This window comes from Prinia subflava, chromosome 5, assembly GCF_021018805.1.
Source record: "Prinia subflava isolate CZ2003 ecotype Zambia chromosome 5, Cam_Psub_1.2, whole genome shotgun sequence".
Lineage (NCBI taxonomy): Eukaryota > Metazoa > Chordata > Aves > Passeriformes > Cisticolidae > Prinia > Prinia subflava.
This window is the reverse complement of record NC_086251.1, coordinates 30775244-30797288: the sequence shown is the minus strand read 5'-3', so window position 1 is coordinate 30797288 and position 22045 is coordinate 30775244. Positions and strand designations below refer to the sequence as shown.

The following is a 22045-nucleotide window of genomic DNA, read 5'->3' as shown; positions in this document are numbered from 1 at the left end:
TCTTTGTCACAATTTCTGTCAGAGGCATGTTGGTAGGTAGAGTTACATTTCGATCCAGCAAATAATATTTTTAAGAAAGAGTACTGTGGACTTGCCTTCTGCTCTCATTCTTTGTGTACACCAACCACCTCTCCCCTATGCAATCTCTGAGATGTCTCTGAGCCGAGGGCAGCACTCACATAATTCTAGGAGTGCCAAAAGTGCAGAGTGCCATTCGACTGGCTTCTCCCTCACCTTCACAACTCTTATTGGGTGGGCTAATTGGGATTTTTGTTTGTTTGTTTTCCCCTTCCCAGTTCTGAAATTGTAGGTTTGCTTCTGATAGGTAGAAAAATTATTGTTGCGTAAGAAAAGTTTATGAGATGGCTTCTGAATCTGTTGACCAGTTTTAATCATTTTTGAAAAATTGATGAGGGTATTGTTGGTAGATAGATGGTACAAATCTGGAAAAGTAGGATTAAAAAACCCCACTAATCATTACGCCCTTAGTGATCTGTGAAGATACAGTTACATTAGGATATTGCTTAGAGGTAGAATATGGCAATGCTTCAGCCATCCCATAAGGACTGCTATGGTTCCTTGCTTGTACATGGTCCTTGTGGTGTACTTGTGTTTTACAGGATTCTTTGTGTTTTGTTACATATTCAGGCATATCCACTCTTCTAGGAAAGATATTGGACAAGGTGGACCCTTATTAATGCATTTCTTAGGTAGTGTGGTGTTTCCAAATTGATTTATCTGCTTGCTTTCAAGTTTCTCCTATTTTTTTTTAATAATTCATTTCATATATTAATGGAGTCTAAAAGGCTTACTCTTTTATTATTTCTCTACCAGGAACTGTTTGAAGCATTTGAGTGCACACAGAACAAGCATACCACAGACTGCAAAAGAAGAGATGGCTGTTCTCACAAATTCAGTTTGGATGCAGTTTCAGCTCTCCGGAAGCTTTTGCTGCGGGCTCCCCAGAGGGCAAAAGCCCTGCTGGAGTTCTTCCAGGGGGAGCAAGGAACACACAGCTCCTCACCCCAGCAGTATCGCTCTCTACAAAACATCTTTGTTGAGTTTCTTTGTGACTCCTTGAAATCTCTGCAGAGCCTCCAGAGCAGTTCTGAGCTTTCAGCTGAACTAGATCAAAGAGAACTAGTAGATACAATTTATGCTGCTCTCGGTACAGTGACTTTTGAGGTGGAGCATCAAGCAGATGAAGTAAAGCACTTATTCAGGGAGCTCTTGGATGTATGCTGGGCTGAGGGGAGCCCACTGAGAGAAGAGAAACTACTAAACTGTATGCTGAGGAAACAGAGCCATGGCCTGCTAAATCTCTATAGCAGTGTTCTCACAGAAAGAACAAGAGAAAAGTTTTTGTTGTCAAAATCAACACAAAAAGGTTTGTTTCACTTTTTGCTTTGTACTAACCTCCTGCTTAACAAAACTGTTAAAGTGTTAAACAGACAAGTAGTCAAGAAGTCAGGCAATGTTCTTGCTAAGGTGCCTTAACAAACCATGGGATCTTTAGAAAGATGATGCTGAAATGATCCTTAAAGGAAGGAATTGGCATAGGAACACTGGTTCTCTCCCTTTCATTTCTGCAGTCTGTGCTGTGTTTTGTGATTACTTCCTTTACCACCCCTTGTTTTGCTCTATTTTAATCTGCTCAGCATTTTGCTTGATGAAAATCTTGCTTGTAACTAGAAGCTTGATACTCCATATTTATACAGTTTTTATTTGTTCACCTCCAACTTAGGATCTTCTCAGTTGGAGTATGTTCTATTTCTGGCCAGTAACACTTCAATCACCTCAGTAATTCCAAAATGTTCAAACTGCATAATACTGGAAAATAAAACTTCTGAAAGTGGAAGGAACTATGCAGTGGGCTGATACCCCAGCAGGAGAGAAGGTGCACTTTGATTACCTGCTCTCTGTTTGCCAGAGTCCAGCTGTTGGTTTTGTACCAACCATGGCTTCACAGCCTTTATCTAGCTCCCTGTGACTGGTACATTTGGTTGTAACTCGATGATCCTGATGGGTCCCTTCCTGCTCAGCATACTCTGTGATTCTATGAGGATCTCAGCTGAAGCTAAATGTCAAGTGATGCCCATGACCTTGTTGGTAAAGTGGCAAGGAGGGAAGAGCTAGAATGCCTACCCTCTTTTGCTCACCTCTTTTCACTGAGGTGTAAATCAGTGGGGTTTGTATCCTCAGTTCTGCCTTCACTCGAGGATTGCTGAAGGGAAGCTCAGGCTGGTGTGGCAGACTCCAGAAATTTTGATAATAACTACAGTTAGTGCTTCCTTGTGGGGAAAGAGAAATGGAGATCCACATACCTTCACTCTCATTGGGAATAGTTTGGGTCTCACTTTGCATGGATCTGAGATGTTCCAGTGCTGGACAAGTCTTTGCTAAGGCCCTGCAAAGTAGTCTCGAGCACAAGTGAGAATTCGTGCAACTCACAGATAAGGTATGCATGGCTAGAGAAGGTCAGGCAGTGTGTCCTGAGCTGATGCAAACAACCTGTGTGCTGAGCAGGCTTTTGCTATGTTAATGATTGCCAACAGAGTTTTCTTGTTTTCTATCTGACCTCTGTCAAATTTCTTTGCTTGGCCTTCCTGTTACCCAGTAAGGATATCCCAGAGTCTTAGCTGGTAACAGGTAACAGCTGGTTTGTGCTTGAGGAAATGTTGAGTGTTTCTCAGTCTAAATTAATAGCAATTAGGCTTCTCTCAAAGGTACCCCTCTCTACTGGAAAGTAATCTTGTGATGTTTTTAGGTTCATCTGAGCAGCTGGATACAGAGAGAACTGTGATGAGTTTGTTCTCAGATCCCAAAGAAGCTCCTTCTTGGAAGACAGCCTATTTCTACTGCTTGAGCAGCAGCAAGCACTTTCTGGAACAGATTCTGGTACAGCCATAAAATCATTAACAGGGAAACCCAATGGAAGCTCAAGTCAGTCCTGTGTTGAACATGTCTTGGTGGTGCACAGAAGCATTTTGTATTCAGTTAGTGTTTGCCAGGAGTGATGACTAATAGGAGCAGGGAGGTAACGGTGATAACTCCCCTACTTGCAGCAGTGCAAGGAACATAAAACTGCTGGTGAGATTTTTGGAAAAGCTCATCTGCATGCAGACTGAAGATTAAATCTTCAGGGTTTAAGAAGTCTCATTTTCTGTGTGTAATTTTGTTGGATACACCATTTACCTCGTGACCTTGAACTTGTTGCTTTCTGATGCTGGCAGACTTGGGGCAGTGGGACTAGTTTGCATAGTAAAATTTATGGTGAAAATAGTCTGTTATGAATTAATTGATTTTTATGTACTTACATTGAAGAAAGAGACTACAGGCAGGTGGTCACTGTTAAAGTGTGTTTTTAAAGTTGAACATATTTCAACTTTTATGTAATGTGTTTTTAAAAGTCTTTTCCATGATGCCCTTGGCAGAGACATAATCAATAGAACGGATACAAAGGTAATGAAGAGTGGCAGCGAGTTGGTTCAGTAGTGAGCATTTGAAATGATGTTTCTTTCTTCAAGACAACTTTACTGATGAGTATCCTGATGGCTTGGACAATATAAGTTTATCCGGAAGTTCTGGATGCAGAACTTCACTGTTTTAGTGAAGCTAATATTGAAATGGCTACTTGCTTACATAGTCTGCCAGGCATTATGGGTCTCCACATTTTGGAAAAATGAATACTTCTTCCTTTTATTTTCTAGGTGACTGCATTAGCTTTACTAAAAAGAGAAGACTACTCAGGCCTGGAGAGCTTGTTGAGGAGAGAATTCAACCCCCTTAGCCGCCTCTTGGTGTTGTTAGGATGGACTCATTGTCAAAGCTTGGAATCAGCAAAAGCATTGCTATGGACTCTACACAAAACTCGGGTAAATCAGCAGAAAGCAAGTAGCAGTATCCCAGTCTGAATCCAGAAAATGCAATTTGTTTGCAAAAAAACAAGTAAAACCAGGGAATTTTCAGTGAGGATGTCCATCTTCCTCAAAAAGGAATTTAAAAAGGTATTACAGTCGTATGTAGGTAACATTATGGGCCATGTGCCTTGCTCCTTACTCCTTGGCTGTGAAGGCAGTATGACTGCAAAGGAGACTCTCAAAGTTTCTCTTGCATAAACTCATAAGCAGCCTCTGTTGTTAACATGAGAGAAAAGACAGCGGTGGTTGTTGATTAGTTTCGGAAGGAGCTGGGGCATCTTTCTTTCATGTAATTTCCTTCAGTGAGTCATCCCTGGGTAATGACTAATTCAGGCCTGAGGTCAACAGCAGGGTAGCTTAGAAATTCCCCATACTCATTCTCAAAGCAAAATGATAAATGACAAGAGGAAAAGATCCACCTTGTTTGGGGGCAGTCTTCATCTATGCCAAAGAGACAAGGTTCCAGCTCTGAAGGTGTAGTTGCACCCCAGATGATGCTGCTGGCTGGCTTAGGTGTCAGAGGTGGGGAGACGAGGAGCCTTGTGCAGCTGGCTCACAGTGCAGACCTAAGCTGGTATTGCCTTAAGGGAGTTACTGTCTGTTGGTAATACACCAAAAGTCTCTCCAGCAGCTTCTGCAAAGTTAAACTCTCAGATCTGATTTTAGCAGGCAGTCATCTGTAAGAGAAAAGCACATGAGGAAGGAGAATAACAATCTGCTACCCAGTATGTCATCTTCGTAGTATATGATTAGTTCTAGAGATTAGCTTTAGATGTTTACTAACAAGCATTAATTTGCATTTTATAAGCTACTCTTGAAAAGGGATGTAGCCACCTTTCTGTGGTCTGTAGATGTGTCAAGGGAAGGCTCACTGACTTTTGTGTTCTGTCAGAATACCTTCCTTTGCTGGCTTTGTAATAAATCTGGCAATTTTCTGTATTTGAAATTTATTATCTAGGTAAAGAAGTCTTGCAATCCTGCATGTGTGACACAGGCTTGGTTCTGCTGTCTGGCTGAGGGATTTGTTGTAAAGAGATTCTTTTATTTGTCTTTCCATTTAGGATCTGTGCAATGATTCAGTATTGAAAGATTTTTGTGATGGGCTGTGGGCTCACATGGAAGTTCTTGAATGGTGCATGCAGCAAAACAGGTAAAACCATCAGAAGGACTTTTTCCAAAATATGTTGCCAATCTACCTGTTAAGTCAGCTTGTGCATGCAAATAGAGGTGTTATTTTCTTGGGTAATCATCTAATAGTGTCTGTATATACAAGCTCTCAAAATTTCTCACAGGCTGCAGTTATGCTCTTTGGTTTTCTTTTTAATTGCAGTGGTTTGGTTCAATCAGAATTAGAGTGGGAGTTATATCTTTAAACTTGGCTGAGACTTCAATCTGTGTCACTTCTTTGTTCTCTCTTGCAGTGTTACTGTTCCAAGGCAGGTTCTGTTGCAACACTTGCACAGTCTGGATTGCCACACTGCAGTGTATTCTTTGCATCATCTCACCAACCTTGTAGCACTGAATGAAGATGATGTTATTGAGCTTCTTCAGAAAGTTCCTGCTAGAGACCAGCAGATGCAGGGTAAATGTGTAGAGTTGTGAGAACAAAGAAAACTCAAAGAAAACTCACAATCCTTTGAGTATGTATGTTCAGTACTTCTGCCAGGATTTGTTCTCTTGACCTGCTTCTGTAATTGTGGAAGATACCAGTTACCAGCTGTTTTGTGGAATAATCTAGAGAGTGGAAATTATTTTAGAAACCTTTTGGGGAGTAAATTGTCTTTCAAGAAAGAGTTGTGAGATCTCTTTGATCTCATAAGGACAGATCTCTGAAAGAGCTTTTTCAAGACAGTAACAAGATTGTGCACATGCTCATGATATGTGCTGCTCATTGTAACTTCAGTACTATGTAATACATTTAGTTTGAAAAGCAAGTGTATGGTTGGTATTTCAGTGCACTTTAATTGAAAATCAAAGCAGAAAACCAGATGAATTTGACAATATCTTGTACTAAAACATCTTCAGTTTTGAAAGAGATAAAAAGTGGGATTTTTTATTCTAATATTAACTGTTACCAAATTTAAATTTCATATTTAAATTAACAATCTTAGCTACAGCCTGTGTTTATGTCACTCCTGCCTCACTTCTCTCATCTTCACATGTTCCAGTTGGGTGCCTAAAATACCTCCAACTACTAAACACATGGGATCACTTACAAGTGACTCTCTTTGGACACTCTGGATTGCAGCCTGTGCCCAGGTTCAGCTGCTGCAATTTGAAAGCTCTTTTCTGATAGAGCCTCTTTATAATGATACAGAAGCTCTGGTTTCCTGCATGTACTAGAACCTAAGGAGCTGCAATATTTATTTTCTAAATATTTTGTTTATGTTTGTGAATTTGGATGTGTAATTTCAGCCTGAGTTGCATGGAGAGCTCTCAGTGGTCGATCTTGCACAGATTTTTCCAGATTAACTAGTGAGAAGCAGTTTCTCTCCTTCCATATCATGCTGTTGTGATGTTGGTTTCTGTTCCTATTTTTACAGGTTTTGGTGTTAAAATTATCATGACACTTGTCTTGAATAATCTTAAAAGATGTAGGAATTGAGAGTCTATATAGATCCTTATTTTCAATGTCCTGCTTTCTGAAATTGTTTTGGTGTTGGTGGTGTGGTTTTTTTTAATCAGTTCTTACATTTTAATTATTTTCTACTCAAATTCTGGCAAAGCCTTTCAAAACCAGGAAGAGGCAGTCCCATCATATCTTCTGGGAGCTGCATGACTGTAGCAAAAAAGAACTCGAGCTGCAGTTTCTCTTCTTTTTCTTCATGTTGCATTATTTTGTGGAAATAATTAGTGGAAGACAAGTCCTCCTTCTCTTTTCAATCCAGCAATTATTGCAAAATTCAGACGATTCTATAAACACAGCTCAATAGAATCTCCTTTAAAATAATCTATTTTGAGCCTTAAAGGAAGAGTCATAAACTTTTGTTTTGTCAGATGTAGTAGTGTTAACAGGCCTTTTCCTCCCGTCACCCCACATGCTTCCCCCTCTTCCCCTTCTCTTTAGTACACACCTATCAGCTGCAGTAGTGAAACCAGAGTAGTGGTACTGGTAAACAGTTGAGTTCAGGCTGTGCATAACACTGGTTTAGATCAGTCATGGTGAGCAGCAATCTCCTCATGAGTTACAGTATTCAAGAAGACATTTGTATTTCTGGCATAGGAAAAACAGTGCTATTAGTTAAAGGATTGTTCTTCAGTGTTGGTACAAGGAAAAGGATTGGTTTAGGTACAAATACTGACACAGACTCACTGCATCCAAGTTTATCCACATGTGAGGCAAAAGTGTATTAAACTTACTTTTGATTACCACTGGCTGTCTTACAGCATCTGCAGCTAACTATTTCTCTTTTCCAGAGGATGTATTTATCAAATCACGGGCTTTACCTGCCTGAAGTCCTCTTGAGACAGTGGTATTGAGAGCTGTGTGGATGTTTACATATTAGTGCAGAGCTTCTGGGCAACAGTAGAATTTCGATGGCTGTGTGGGTTCTGCAGAGGATTCATACTTGGATGTCTCCTCAGTCCTGTCTGCTGTCTGTATTATCAGTTCCATCACTGTCACTGTTTAGAATGGCAGTGATAGGGAGTAACTGTTTCCTACTGTTGGAGCTCTCAGTCCTTTTGCTTTGGCTGCTCTGTAGTTTCCAGAAGAGTTTAGACTGGTGCTGTTCTTTGCAGTCGTGCTCAAGCTTTGTGGAGGACAGTGCTGAAACAGTTTTTAGGTTAGGTAATTCTGTTCAGTTCCAGAATTTGGGTGTGGACATTGTCAGTACATCGTGCTTTGTACCAGTGCTTTGTTTAAAGAAAATAACTTAGCTAATGCTTTTCCTGCATGACAACAGGTATAGGGACAATCTATCACTTGTATAAGAATATAGGACAGTGGATTCCAAGCACTAATTTAACTCTGTGTGTGGTTGTCAGGGCATTTTTTTTCTTTCTTTATTGTGGGGTTCTTTTAAACCTTTTTACAGTAGATGGATAATTCATCTAAACTCAGCATAACAGAATATATGACATTATATTGTGTTCCTGGGTGAAGGGGATGATGATGTATTTTTACAATTTGCAGCTCTTCTGTTCTGTTGTACTAAGAAGGGATCATGTCTCTGGCATGTGATACCTTTCCTCAAAAAAATCCCCAAAGAGGAGGAGAAGTGGGTGCAGTACTTCTCTAGTTTGCCTTTATCATAAATGTGTAAAGGAAGCTGTGGGGACTGTACTTCTTCTTTAATCAGCTGCTGATTGTATTTGATCTATTGTGTCAGCCACTGTAAATCAACCATGATATCTATTTGTTAGTACAAATCTAAAGAGGTGGTGGGACTCTATTCTTACTGCAGTCACAGTCTGTCTACACTTTTCCCTACTCATCTACTGTGTTCTAGAGCACAGAATTCCAAGATAATGAAGTGAAACAGGGTTTGCCCCTCTAATGTGAATGCAGCAGTACAGCTTAACCACACACTGCTAATGGAATTGTTGTGAGGGATTTTGGTCATTCTGTGCTGTAGCCACGTCCTGTTACACAAGTTCAGGAAATTCCCTTTTCTAGAAGGGGATCCAGACCTGACTTTTCTGTGCCCATCTGTTGTGGGTTGGGTTGTTAGGGATTTTTTCCAAAAGTGACAGTGAGACAGATCAAAGGTGAGACAGACACAGCACTGGGGAAGTAAGACTGGATATTGCTGTGCAGGAACTGCAGGAGAAGATTAACTTGTTTTCTTGTTTGCCTCCTACCCCCTCACTGCCCCGGTTTCCCTGCACAGCAGCCACACTCCCGAACACCCTGAGTCAGCAGCGCAACCTGGCGCTCTTCCGAGCGTTCTGCGCCATGAAGTACGCGATCTACGCTCTCTGTGTGAACGCACACAGGCATGCCAACTGCAGGGATTGTGCACACAGCCTTCTTGGTGATATCCCTGGGGATGCAGCTTCTGGAGAACCAGCAGGTGATTGGCTTTCTTTCTTGGGTTCAGTAGCATGTGCTTCTCCATCCAATTGCCGGGCTCTGAGTTATCGCTTAGTGTTGGAATAATGTTGCACCCTGTGTGCAAATGGTATTTTATTCAGTGGTCTGTGGATGCTTTGCAAGCAAGTACAGTGGTACTTCTTTGAGGTGTTGTTATCTTTTAGTAATAGTAAATATGAATAAGCTACCAGCCTTGTTTTAAAACATTTAAGGTGATTGTACAAATATATATAAAAGGAAGTGATACTAGAGATAGGATTGTAGTGACAGATAATTTTGTAAGAGCTTATGATTTCCCAGAGCTGAAACTGATTTAATGGCTAGAATGGGTGTAATCTGAATTTGCACATCATTAAACAAAATGATAATTGGCATTACTCAGAGGGAGGAGGCACACTACCTCTGTACATGTAAAATGTTGGACATATATTTTCTTAGTTTTTGGAGGAATGTATGGGTCTGAGCCACTGGGCTAGTTCCCTCTTCTGGGAGTTTCTTAAAAGGCACAAGTTGGAGCAAGGAATCCCTGAAAAATGTAGTAAATGTTCTTTATTTTTGTTTTTAATTGTACAGATTGCTCTTCAGTATTTGCTCAGTACATTGTGAAGTGTCAGCAGTTCTTAAGGAGTGTTCCCATTCCTTTGCGCCTGGAGGTTTTGGAGAATATTTTCTCCTTGCTTTTTGTTTCTTATAATGACCTCTATACTGAGACTCCTCTACCTGAGGACTATGCAGAGGATGAAGACCTTGACAAAAAGACTGCTTCTCTGAGTGTGGAAGGCAGTGCCAGCCGCAGATCTTCCTCCTCACAAAGTCCACAACACCTAACAGAGGCTGAAAAAAAATCAGAGAAGCATCTGCTGGCTGCACAAGCAGTTCACACAGATACCAAACATCTTTGTGACTCCATGTCAGATGGCAAAAGCTGTGAAACGCCTAAGCCAAGCTACCTGCATCTGAAACACTTCACCAGTGGTTTTACTGGATTTTTAGTGGATGATGTAGCCATGGAGGCCTTCCTCACATTGCTGCTCCACCACCTGGAAGACATTCAGAGTTCTCTCCCGTGGGACTCCAGTAATGTGCTTCGTGAAGAGCTGGAGCTTGTTGAGTGCTTGAACCTTTCTGCAAGCAGAGATGCCTTTGGAAATCGTGTGTCACAGTTTTCCAAATACCTTTCTGAAGCTCACTGGCGATACAAGGTGGTGATGAGTAACAGAAACGCAGGTAGGCTTTGTATTTGGCACTTTCTGGTATGTTACAGCTGTCCAGACAGTGGTCTCAAGACTAAATTCTGTGAGCATCTTACTGAGGGAGCACATTTTAGCAGATACTGGGAGACTGACCTATTTGGAGACCACCTGATTCTTGCACCATTTTCCAACAGAAGTGATTTCTATTCTAATCAGAAAGTTTGAGTCTTTTTCTCTTTTCCCTCCCCTTTGTGGATTCACTGCTTCTGTTTGCCTTTGTCCTATGCCTTTGTCACAAATCACACTGCAGTGATATGAAGGACATGGTGGTGTTGGATCCAGTGCAAGCCAAACGATCTCAGCTTGTTCATGGACAGTGTTGGTTTAGCCTAGTCTGGAAACATGTTAGGAACGTGTATCAGAGAGAGTTGTATTATTCTGGATGATTGTTGAAGTAGCTGGAACAACACTCTCAGGAACCTGTTTCCCACTATTCTCCATGACCTGTTAGCCCTGCTGCTATGAGATTTTCTCATGTGTAGCTTATTGTGTATCTCAGACCATTTAAGCTCCGTGTCCCAAGGAAGACTTCACAGTCTGGACCTCAAATACTGCAAGTTTCCAAACTTGTGTTTGACTGTTTGTCAAGTCTCCCTCGATAAAGCTATTTGGTAATGTTTCTGTTTAAATATTTCACAGAACATCAGCTTGCAGCCTCCAGGAGATACTGCTCTTTAATCAGGTGCTCCAGCTTTAAGAAACGAAGTAGATATCGAAGGTACAAGACAGGTGGGTTGAAAAAGTGACCTGGAGAGGACACTTCTGAAATGTACATAATTTTCTGAGCTCATAGCTGAATGCACTTGGATTTCATGGCCTAGGAGTAGAGAACTAGATTTATTTCTTTTAGTTTTCTAAATGGTTTGAAGTGTCTTAGGCCAGTTCCACTTGGATTGAGATTGTTTTCTAAAGCTCGCCTACACAAATAACTTCTTCTGTATGTAGTCTGGTTTGGGGCAGGGGAGAACTTCAACTACAGCACTAGTTTTTCCCTTTCTCCACTATGTCCTGTGACTGTTTGGTGTATTTTCATTCCTGTTGCGGTATTATTAGCATATGAATTAAGAGGAATCTGTGGCATAAATTAGCAGCCTTAGGTAAAAGTTGTGTTCCTCAGCCTTTTTCTATTTAGCCTTTGAAAGGCACGTCTGGTTTTGGAGTGGCATGTTCCAAAATAAGAAGCTTCAAAGTATCTGACATGAGTCACTGATGGGCCACCCCAACATAGTTTCTAGCCTAGCATGTTCTTCAAATCAGCAGTTTTTGCGTTTATCATAGATATCAGTGGTGGCTCATTTATGAAATACTCTTGAAGATCCCTTGAGATTGCCTAATCTGTTGTTTGCAGTAACTTTTAATTACCTTGTCTAGTAAAAGTGCATCTAATTTGCTGATTTTGGTTTGTTTCCACTTTAGATGGGAAAGAGGGAGCTTCCAGTCCGTCATTAGAAAGCACAAGTAGTGAGCTAAGCACCAGTACCTCAGGTATTAAGCCACACAAATAGTATTTCTTTGTCTTTTCAATGAGCATGATGAAGAATTTGCTTGACTAGTTAATATGAATTACTGCTGTGTGCAGGACAGAATTATATCTTTTCACTTCTCAGAGCTCCCATTGTTGGGTGACTCTTTTCTAGTCAGAATAGCACACGTGTCTTCTTCTGGAATAACAGAACTAGATTTTTCTTGATATCTTTGGCTTGCAGGAAACAGTGTGCAAGCAATGTAGTGATCTGCAAACCATCAAAAAAGCTGATGAGCTGATAGTCATGTAAGCTAAGACATGCTTAGGCATGCTGGACTGATCTAATAGGTCAGATGCTTTAGACTTCTCCCTTTAACCATATTGAACCAGTGCCTAGCTCTGTGCGTGTGTCAGGGAGCTGCCGAAAAGCGTCACATGGAGATGAGATCCAAACTGTAAATTCTGACCAAATAGTGAAATGTTACAAGAATTTTTGCCAGGTTGTTTATGTTGGCTTCTTTACCCTAAAACTTGCTTGCAACTCTGCTCCTGTATTTTTGTGTTAAATATGTGAAATGCTGTTATCTGATAGGTGGCTGTTATTTGGTGAATATGTTTTTTCTAATAGTATACTATTTAATTCTGTTAATTCTGATTAATTCTGTCTTGTAGAGGGAAGTACCAGTAGTGTGTCTGGCTTTAGTGAATTGGAAAGCAGGGCAAGACCACATCAGCAGAGCTCCCTCATTCCTATGATGCTTTCCCCACCAGAATCACTGCTAGTTTCTTGTGTTTTGAGAGGAAACTTTGTGGAAGCCCACCAGGTAAATAAGATGCACGTATTTTGATTTTTGAATGAAATTCCTGCTTCTTCTGCATTTAGCAAACATAGGGCTTCCAAGTGAAAGAATCACTTTAGAAGCAGAAGCAAATGGAAGGAACAAAGATATTCCAAACCAACATCCCATGGATGCAGGGGTTTTCTGCCTTGTTATGTAAAAATGCTTTCTCTACCCCTGGGTTCTCAAAGCACACAAATGTTTGGTGAGAGCTAGTCAAGCATAGTGTTTCAACTGACTGAAGAACACAAAGAGCTCATGTGAAGTCTCATGAGGAAGCAGCATCTGGACTACTTTATTTAATGAGTTTTTCAAAACCGTGACACACTTCCTCGTTTAACCCTGGCAGAAACATGCAAAGGTGTTCCTTACCCAAAGCACTGATTGCTTTCATTTGAAGGAGGTATGTTTTGAGACTAAATTTGTGGTATTGAAAACAGGCAGAAAGACTTGAAAATTGACAGTCTGCATCTTTGTGATTCTTTGCTCCCTCACAGATGTGCATACCGTTCTCTGTGTGGCTTTTGAGCTGCTGCTCTGAAAAAAAATCTTGAGGTGCATCAATGAGTGGCTCTTCTGTAAAAAGCTGTGACCTGGCTGAGTTTCAGATAGCCATACTGGAGCAGTTCATATCACTTAAACATCGCATTAACATCAGGTTACTACTCAGCCAACTAGTTCTGTTTGCTTCCAGGCATGCCACTTTGTCTTTTCTCTACTTCCAGGGCCAAAAGAGCACTTTGTTTTGCTTAGTTGGCTTGATTTTCAGTACCACCAATGATGAATTCAAGCTTGGTTTGTGTTCTGTTGTTGGTTTCATAATAGGAACTTGCATAGTTCTGCTTAGCTACTCTGTCTAAATTTTGAGAAGGTATTCCTTGCTGAATAAGAATTTATTTGAAATAGTCTACTTTGGAGGCAAACTTGATAGATATCTCTCATTACACAGTGTATTGAAATTGTGAGGAGTCATTCTGAAAGGTGTGGGTTATGAAAATAATTCAGCCCTAGTCCTGCAACAAATATTAGATGAGCTTTATAATAATTGTTGAAAAACATCTCTGAGGGCCTTTTATTTTCAGACACTTAAAACTGTCTAGGAGAAAACCCCACCATTTCATCCTGTTTTGTCTGTGGGGATGTTTTTCAGTTAAAGTATTTTATTCTTTTGTCTATTCTGAAGCCTCCCCTAAGCTCTTTGACCTTTGAAAACTTCATTTGACAGGCTCTGTAATTACATCTACTGTTACTTTTGAAAGGTGGCTTTGATGTTTAATCTGGAGACCTCCCCTTGCTATGGTGAATTGGTTTTCATGGAGCGTTACCAGGAGGCAGTACGAGAAATGGCAAGAGTGGAGCACAATATTGAGAACCAGGCATCAGATGGCACTGGAGGCATCAGGAAATCTGGCAGTGGCCGTTCAACACTGCAAGCCATTGGGAATGCAGCAGCAGCTGGTATGGACTGGGCTTTTTGAGTTCTCAAAAAGGATTGGGGAGAACTGAAAAATGTGAGAAAGCAACTTGAAAACTGTCAAAAGGAGTGTAGTGTTTGTTCAGAAGGGGAAGTGGTGGTTCTTGGAGTTAGAAAGAGACTATGAATACTGAAAATTTGCTTTAGATGCCCAGTTAGTTGCATCCCTGCTACAGTAATTGATTGTTCCAGCAGGCCACCTATGGAATTATTTTCTATAAGGATTGAAAAATAGTTACCCATCACAGGATGTAATCTAATTATCCTGTTAACCAGTGATTTTGTATTTTTGATGACGTGTGTAGGTATGGTATTTTATTCCATCTCGGATGTTACTGATAAATTGCTCACAACTTCTGGAAGTCTTGCCCCTACTCTTCAAGAAAACTTCTGGATCAGAAACATCCAGCTGGAGCATGCTGATCCTCTACGAGAAGTCCTTGAGGACCTCAGCCCTTCAGCAGTGGCAGCATTTGACTTAGCTTGTACTCAGTGCCATCTTTGGAAGACATGCAAACAGCTTCTGGAGACAGCAGAAAGAAGACTCTACAACAGCCTTGAAACTCGGGGTAAGCTTTTCATTTTTATTTTATCAGCATGGGCTGATAAATGAAAATGTCTCTCTGTGCTGTGTTGTTTGTGCTAACACCCAAGTCTTAATTAAATCTCACTTTGTACTTTCATGTTAGTGTCTCTTTTCTCCACTCCTAACTTTGATTTTGTCTCCCTTTGCACCATGACTGTTCCAGGCCACCGACATGACTTTGTTTCACTGCACTCTGAAGGTATAAAGGGTTTTCCAGCAGTTCTCCAGCAAATAAGTAAAATTCTCAACCATTCCTGCACATCACAAGGTCAATCCAGACCAGGTAGTATGCTTTGCTGATAATGCTGTCTGTTGAAATGTGCTAAAATCAAATTCTTGGCTTGTGTTGCTATGTAAATTTGAATTTTCCATTTTTTAGCTTAGTATTTATAACAAAAAAGGCGAGGCAGACCTGACCAGAGCTCAATTCTGAATAATCTGAAATGCTCTGATTTTTTTGTATTATAATACATTTGTGATTTTTTGGGCCTTCTTCTATGCAGAAATACTTGTGCCTTTGTTATAGTTGCTGTTTCTTTCTCCCTCTTTGTAGAAGTGTCAGATGAGAAAATAGGGAGTCACTTTCGATGCAGCATTGTAGACCTTCTGCAAGCTTGCTACCCTGCCTTGACTGAAGAATGTATTACTAATGAAATTGTTTTATCACAAAACTTGGATCATATCCTAAAAGCACTGACATGTGTTGAACATTCTGCGGGTGAGTTATTTTTGTGAACATAAAGACTGATTGACATATGGATCTAAATTTTTGCTTTGGCCTTTCCACACAACAATAAATCCAGTAGTAATGCTCTTTGACATATGCACAAATATATATTTTAAAAATCATGAATACAAAGAGTAAAATTTATGTGCAATTCTTATATTTGTTTTCACTGCTAAAATTCTGAACTTGTCAGAGACGTTATTTGTCCAATTTCTATGCAGTCCTAGCAAGGAATTCTTTTAAGTGTATTTTAACATGGCACTTTAGAGATAATTATTCTTATTCTTGTTTTTTTTTCTTTTTTTTCTATAACAAAATAGAGATAAACTTAAAACCTTTGTAATATCATAATACCTTCCAATTTTCATAGGGCTGTCATAAAACACCTCATCTTTTCCACAGCTGCTTTTTCTTACAGCTCTCTTCATTATATAGCACTGGTGTTTCTGTTCTATTCACCAAATTTCTAAATGGCTTTTTGGTGTTCTTAAAATATTTAATGATTAATTTTAAAAATTTAGGAGAGCTCTAAGTGCTAAATGTGTCGGAGTTTAAGGATTGGTCAGCACCTGTGTTTTAGAATAAATGTTAATGACACAGAACTAAATATATTTTAGATGAGAGCCGTGGTTACCAATTTAGATGAACTATAGTTTTATTCTGCTGTGAAAATTTTTCTTGCCTTTAATTAAGTTATAATGCTTGTAGTAAAAATTTCCCTTGCTTTCAGTTAAAATCCTTATACTGAGATCTGTAAATGCAGAGAGGAAATAAAGCTAAAGCATTTCTCTTTCTTCCCCACCCCCCTGCCTACATTCTTCTTGACATTTAATCCTTGAATCTTCGATGTGCATCTGTTCTCTTGAACCAGACTCTAAAGGGAGCCTGCTTAGCACCCTGGTGGAGCAGGGCTCTCTCAAACCAGTGGAGCTGGAGAAGCACCTGGTTTGGAACCAAACACAGCTCCTGCTGAGAACTCTTGACCAGCATACCCAAACCATGCCAGAGAGCAACACGCAGACAAACTTTGTGAAGGCCTTCCTTGACTACATCAATACCCTGGCTGCTGTGGTGTTACGGAGCTTGAACCCGGAGCTAGGTAAGGGGTTTCTGCTGGAAAGTCTGAGCCTAGGTGAAGGTACTCAGACTGTGTAGTCAGGCCTAATTCTGGAAAGTGATCGTGCAAAAATGGTTCCTTGCCAAATGTACCTACTACCTGTGCTTTTGATTTCAACTGATTATTACATTTTTTAGAGGCAGTAAGCACCCTGCTGCTCCACAGGGATAAGAAACGAGTCTGTGGAAGGCCAGGCAGAGGTAACCAGGCAGAATTTTATTATAGAGTCAGCAGATGATGTCGGTCCATGAAAAGGAATGTACTGTCAGTACATAAAGCTGTCAGAAGAGCAAAACAATTCACTGTGCTAGAAGTAAAAATGCTTATCTATGTTTTGAAGTTAACACTAATTGAGCTGCACTGATGTAAAATACCACAGTACTGATTTCTGGGAATACCTTCCCAAGAGGATAAGAAAAAAGGGCAAAGATCTGTTTGCAGACATGCAGACTGGTTCAGCTCATGTCACTGCCATGCCAGCCGTAGCTTCTGCATGGAGATGATTTAGTCCTCACTGGCTAACTGCCAAAGCCAGAAATTGCGCAAAAATATTCAAGGGCTGGGTGAATTGGGGGAAATATTATTGTAGTGGAAGAAAGGAAAAGGTAAGCTTAAGAGAATGTGTCCAAAGTTACTTGACATAACTCATTAGTGGATACAAATGCTTTCCAGCAGTAGTGGCCAGGGTTTCACTCCTTTCTAAAAGTACCTGTACACCTCTGAGTTCCCCCTTCCTTTGCTAACTTACTTGGACAGAGCATGGACTCACCAGTCTACATCCAGAAACTCATCAGAAAATAATTCTGCATGTTTTCTACTTCTCACAACAAATACATATTTTGGTGAAAAATTTGAAGTAGAGTTGCTAAACTGTTAGAACCTAGATCTTGCTTAAAGGCTGAAGAATCTCTGTTCCACCTGTTTTGGTAATAATGTCCAACATAATGTTGCCAAGATTGAGAGACATATCATAATCCCAAATGCCTTGCAATTTACTCTGGATTTTGTCATTCTAAAGTGAGTTTAGAACCCTGTGAATTTAGTCAAAGTGATTTAGACTCAGGGCCTTAAAATTTATGTTCCTAAAATAAAAATTGGTCAGTGTATTCAGCTAATATGTTTGTATTATAATAAATGTTCTGGTGTGATTTTTCCCTAAGATGTATCTGCAGAAGTGAAAGTGGGAAACCCTTTCATACTGTTACAGCAGAGTCCATCTCAGCTGCTTTCCCAGCTTGTTTTTGAGAAACAAGTTCATCCTGACAGGTCAGTGCTTTGTCCTCCTGTAGGTTATTTTGGTATTGGTGACTTTTATCTCAGCCATGATTAAGTTCTTTGGTTACTTGTCCCAGGTGGTACAGCCTGCTGTGGCCCACCAGCTGATCACTTGATGCTGCAAGGATTGGTGTGCAGGGAGGAGCTTAGTCAGTGCCTTCTCCATCAGCCTGAATTTTTTTGTTTGGGAGAACAGTGGCTCCGTATTTTTAACAGTTGCTATCTCTTGTGAAGTGAGAGTGAAATTGTGAGGATTTTTTTTAACTGTGTGACAGTTCAGAGGAGTGCACATGCAGCTTGTCAATGTAACACAATGAAGTAGCCCAGTAGGTCTTATTAAGAATACTGGGCATGACCTTGCCCTGGCCAGCAGGTAAACTGGATAATCTGGACTCCTTCCATTACAACTACTAAATTAGGTTGGTGTGGGAACTCTGATTTGATGAGGTAGCTTCTAAAAACATGAGTGCTAATGGTGAACTATTTTAGTAGCTTGCATTTAGGTAAAAGTCAATGTTTGAGGAGTAAGTTCCTTTTCTTTAAAGGAATGACAGCATAAGCTCTGAGTTCAAATAGCATATACAGTCTTCTTGTGTATGTACCTGTGAAGAATATTAGGAGGCTTGTGTTCTCGAAGCATTTGGAAGATTTATTAAAATACATAATTATAAAGTACTTGTTATATGTGCTGGGTAAGCTGGTTCTGTTTTCAATCCTACAGACTTTCTTCTCTCTTGGCTAAAGAGGAGTTGAACCTGAATGTGCAGGAAGTCATTGTTAACTCTTGTTGTGAGCCACTGTCCTTGTGCAGTGCCAGGCAAAACAGCCAGGCAAAATCTCTTCTGACAAACATCAGCAACTTGACACACCAGTGTGCCTGCCAGTGCCTGCCAGATGTTGAAATACCTGTTCACAATTCCGCAGTGACCTCTGAGGATATCTCCACTCAGACCTCATCCTCTCTGAATGACTTGAGCCAGCACACACTGACTGCCTCCTCCCTGGACTTCCTGAAGTCTCAGTCAAAGCTAATGGCTACAGTGGCATGTCTCAGTGCATCTAATATACAGAAAATTCACAAATCAGGTTTGTCTTGGATGGAATTTCGGGGCAAACGGGAGGTGCCCTTAGGCTTGGAACAGATTTCCAGGGAGTGTGAGGCATTGTTGAAGGAGTTCCCAATATTGGAACGATTTCTTCTTGCTATGTTTGACCCACTTCAGAACCAAGAGGAAGGTAGCAGTTTGGCTGCTGTCTTCTCTGGCAAGGCATACATGTCTCTGGCTCTCCTGGGATTGCATTCCACCACAGCTGTTAAAGTGCTAATGGGAGTCTTTGAACAAGCTCTTGCTGCAAAGGATTGGGACAGAGCTCTGAAGCTCTTGGATCTGTACAGTCAGGACATGGAGGAAATGGTCAATGTGAAGGATGCTGTCCTGAGTTGTGCAGCTGCTGAAGGTGAGAAGGATTAAGTCAGGCTTTTTTTCTTCTTTTTTTCCTTAATCTTTTTGTTTTTTAATAAATAATGCAGCCTGGATGAAGACATAGAAACTAAGGTAGTGGTTCTTGTGCAAATGCGGAGACGGAAATAGATAATTTTCCTTTCTTCATACTAGATTTGCTTTCTGTGATGGTGTTGTTTCTGTTTCACAAATGTGCAAATCATGAACAAAAGAACTGGAATGCATCTGTGGTGTTATTTTTATATGAAGAGCTGAATACATCAGGGCACAGTAGTCATTGTACTGTTATTGGAACATTTCTTACAGCAGTGTCATTGTCATGCATGGATGATGTGATCTGTGAAAGGTGCCTTTTGGCGACCAAATAATAAGTATCTGATGCTAGTTTTGGACGCTTGCCAAAAATTTGATACTTGGGATGTCTCTTACAAAGATTTTTCAGTGTTTCTTTTGTTGATGTTATCCAGCAAGGATAAAGATTTTTTAAAATTATTTTCCAAAAGTATAGAAACTGAATTTCAAATAAGTGTTTTGTTTCCTCCACAGATAAGGATGGTTGGCAATACTTGTTCCCAGTAAAAAATGCAGTGTTGAGAAGTAGACTGGCCCTGCGCTGTCTGGACAAGTGGCCCCTTGATGCCTGTTTGGAAATTCTAGCTTATTGCATTTCTGATCAGGGCATACCTCATGAACTAAAAGCCAATCTGCAGAGCAGGAAGGAAGAACTTCAGGTTTATCAAAAGGTACAAAGTCATTCTTCAAGAAACCAGTAAGATGAAATAGGCAGCAGGAAGCAAATATTGCTTGCCCTCTGAAAAGCTTTAGCCCTTGGTTCTTTATTGATTATGAGAGCTTTTCAAGTCTTTTATCCAAAACAGTTCATGTGAAGTATCCAATTAACACTCAGCTTCCATCCTTCATAACTTTCCCACTCGCCTATTAGCATTCAGGTCTGCAAACATGTTTAGATAGAAACAGTTATGTGAGTCTGATTGTTTTGCAAAGTATTTTCCATTCTGTATAAATTCTAGAGTCTCTGGAAGCTTTTCATGGCAGTTGATAATTTTACAAGTTTGAGAAATGCAGGTGGTGTACAAGACTGGTGGTCCAAGGAGCAAGTTTGTATTGCAGTTAGTTCTTCTAACTGCAGTGTAGTGCAGTTACCCAGGTTAAGTCAGACAGGCTGGCCTGGAGTTGAGCACAGACTGAAAATCCAAACAGCAAAATCAGGAGCCATCCCTGCTGAGGTCTGTCTGGTGGGAGTTCTGCTAACCCACAGCTCAGTTGTCTCTCTCTTGGTGCCAGCAACATCTGCGGTAGATGTGTACTTTTACATCCATAATTGCTGCCATCTAAGCTTTCAGAAACCTTCCCTTGTAAATGTGCTTTATAGACTCACATCTGTGAAAACTATGAGGTTTTGGGGGGTTTTTTGAGTGCAAGGGCGTTACATCACTCCTGAAAAGGGCTAGAGATAAACGTGGGTCTCCTTTTTGACTTTTTTGTTCTATGAAGCAGCTCTTGATGTGATTTCTGTGAAGCAGCTCTTGATGTGATCAGCTCAGCTGTTTTCTTAGGCTATTGACTGCCATAAAATAAAATCCTAGAATTTGTGCTACCCTGTATTAACTTTTTCAGATTTTGAATGTGCAAAATGAACCATTGTGGAATGACTGGCAGGATCTGAAAAAAGCCTGCACTGATGACCCCCAGGCTGTCATGAATATCATTCTGAAAGCAAAGGTTAGCCATCACCATGTGAATTTTGTTGAATTAGAATGCATTAAACTTTGAGTAAATAAATTCATTGAAATGGCATCTTAAAACAGTGATCAGTGGAGATTACCTTGGGAGGAAGGATTCCTTTACTCAGCTCGGTGCTACAGAAACAAATACAGATCTGTGTTTAATATCGAGACTTATATGTAATTAATTATTCTTAATTTTAGTTTAAAACTCTCACTCTGAGATATAACCTGTTCTTTTCTTTTACAATTTTCAAGATTTTAAAATAGCATAACTTTGGTCATAATACAGATTTGATTATTACGTAAATGATAATATTGTAAATCTGGCTGGCTCTAAGTGTCTTTCTGAAAAACTAACTTGTTTACTGTAAGGTAAACAAGGTACTTTAAATGCAGGCTATGACTGATGAAATTGATTATCATCTTCCCTTGTCAATGTAATTTTGGGGTTTTTTTAATCTGGGAGAGGAGTCTAAGCTACAGAATCTCTTGATCAGAAGTTTGGGAGAAACAACTATATCAGGGAGGGTAGAGTTTGTCCTTTTTTTTTCACTTTTTAAAAATTCTTTAGGATTATGAATTGTGTGAGGAATGGGAACACTTGTATCCTGTCCCAAGAGAAGACTTGATCAACCTTCACCGTGAGCACCTTCTCCACTTACTGGAGATGGGAGACATGGAAAAGGCATTGCAGGTAATAGCAAGACACTCTCAGCCACGTATCCACAGATCAAATAAATTGACAGCTATTTTCTCTGCCTTCACTGTGTGTGTTTTCATGGTGTTTTTGGTTCCACCCTTAAGAGATGTTATTTGCTTAGATAAGCTGTTAGGATCCTAGTTCTCCTTGTCCTGCTTAAGTAAAAATCTAGCTTGGTAATTTAGTTCTTAGATTTAATAGCACAGATGTCCCTTACATGGAAATACAAGGCTCCTTTCATTTGAAAAATCATAATGAGGCACGTCAGTGCTGCTTAAGCAGAAGAATCACAAGTGAAACTAATAACATAAGTTGGTTAGCTGTGCTTCAGTGCTCAGATTAGTGGTGTGAACATTTTTGACTGTCACTTAGAGAGTGAAGTAATTTGCTTGTTGGAACATTGTAGAGTATAAACAGTCATGGGCAGAAAGCTGTCTTCCAGG

At 40.2% G+C, this 22045-nt stretch overlaps 1 protein-coding gene across 1 annotated transcript in view; it reads left to right on the top strand.

Annotated features, from left to right (window-relative positions):
* ZFYVE26 (zinc finger FYVE-type containing 26) overlaps positions 1–22045 on the top strand; it is a 46830-nt gene that overhangs the window by 3581 nt on the left and 21204 nt on the right. Inside the window, 20 exon segments of the mRNA XM_063398765.1 lie at positions 835–1387; positions 2768–2898; positions 3711–3875; positions 4982–5070; positions 5342–5502; positions 8753–8935; positions 9529–10182; positions 10848–10937; positions 11625–11693; positions 12346–12497; positions 13772–13970; positions 14292–14555; positions 14736–14855; positions 15126–15290; positions 16171–16398; positions 17577–17682; positions 18413–19149; positions 19701–19897; positions 20793–20897; positions 21474–21596. Coding sequence (XP_063254835.1) covers positions 835–1387; positions 2768–2898; positions 3711–3875; positions 4982–5070; positions 5342–5502; positions 8753–8935; positions 9529–10182; positions 10848–10937; positions 11625–11693; positions 12346–12497; positions 13772–13970; positions 14292–14555; positions 14736–14855; positions 15126–15290; positions 16171–16398; positions 17577–17682; positions 18413–19149; positions 19701–19897; positions 20793–20897; positions 21474–21596 — 4491 coding nt within the window.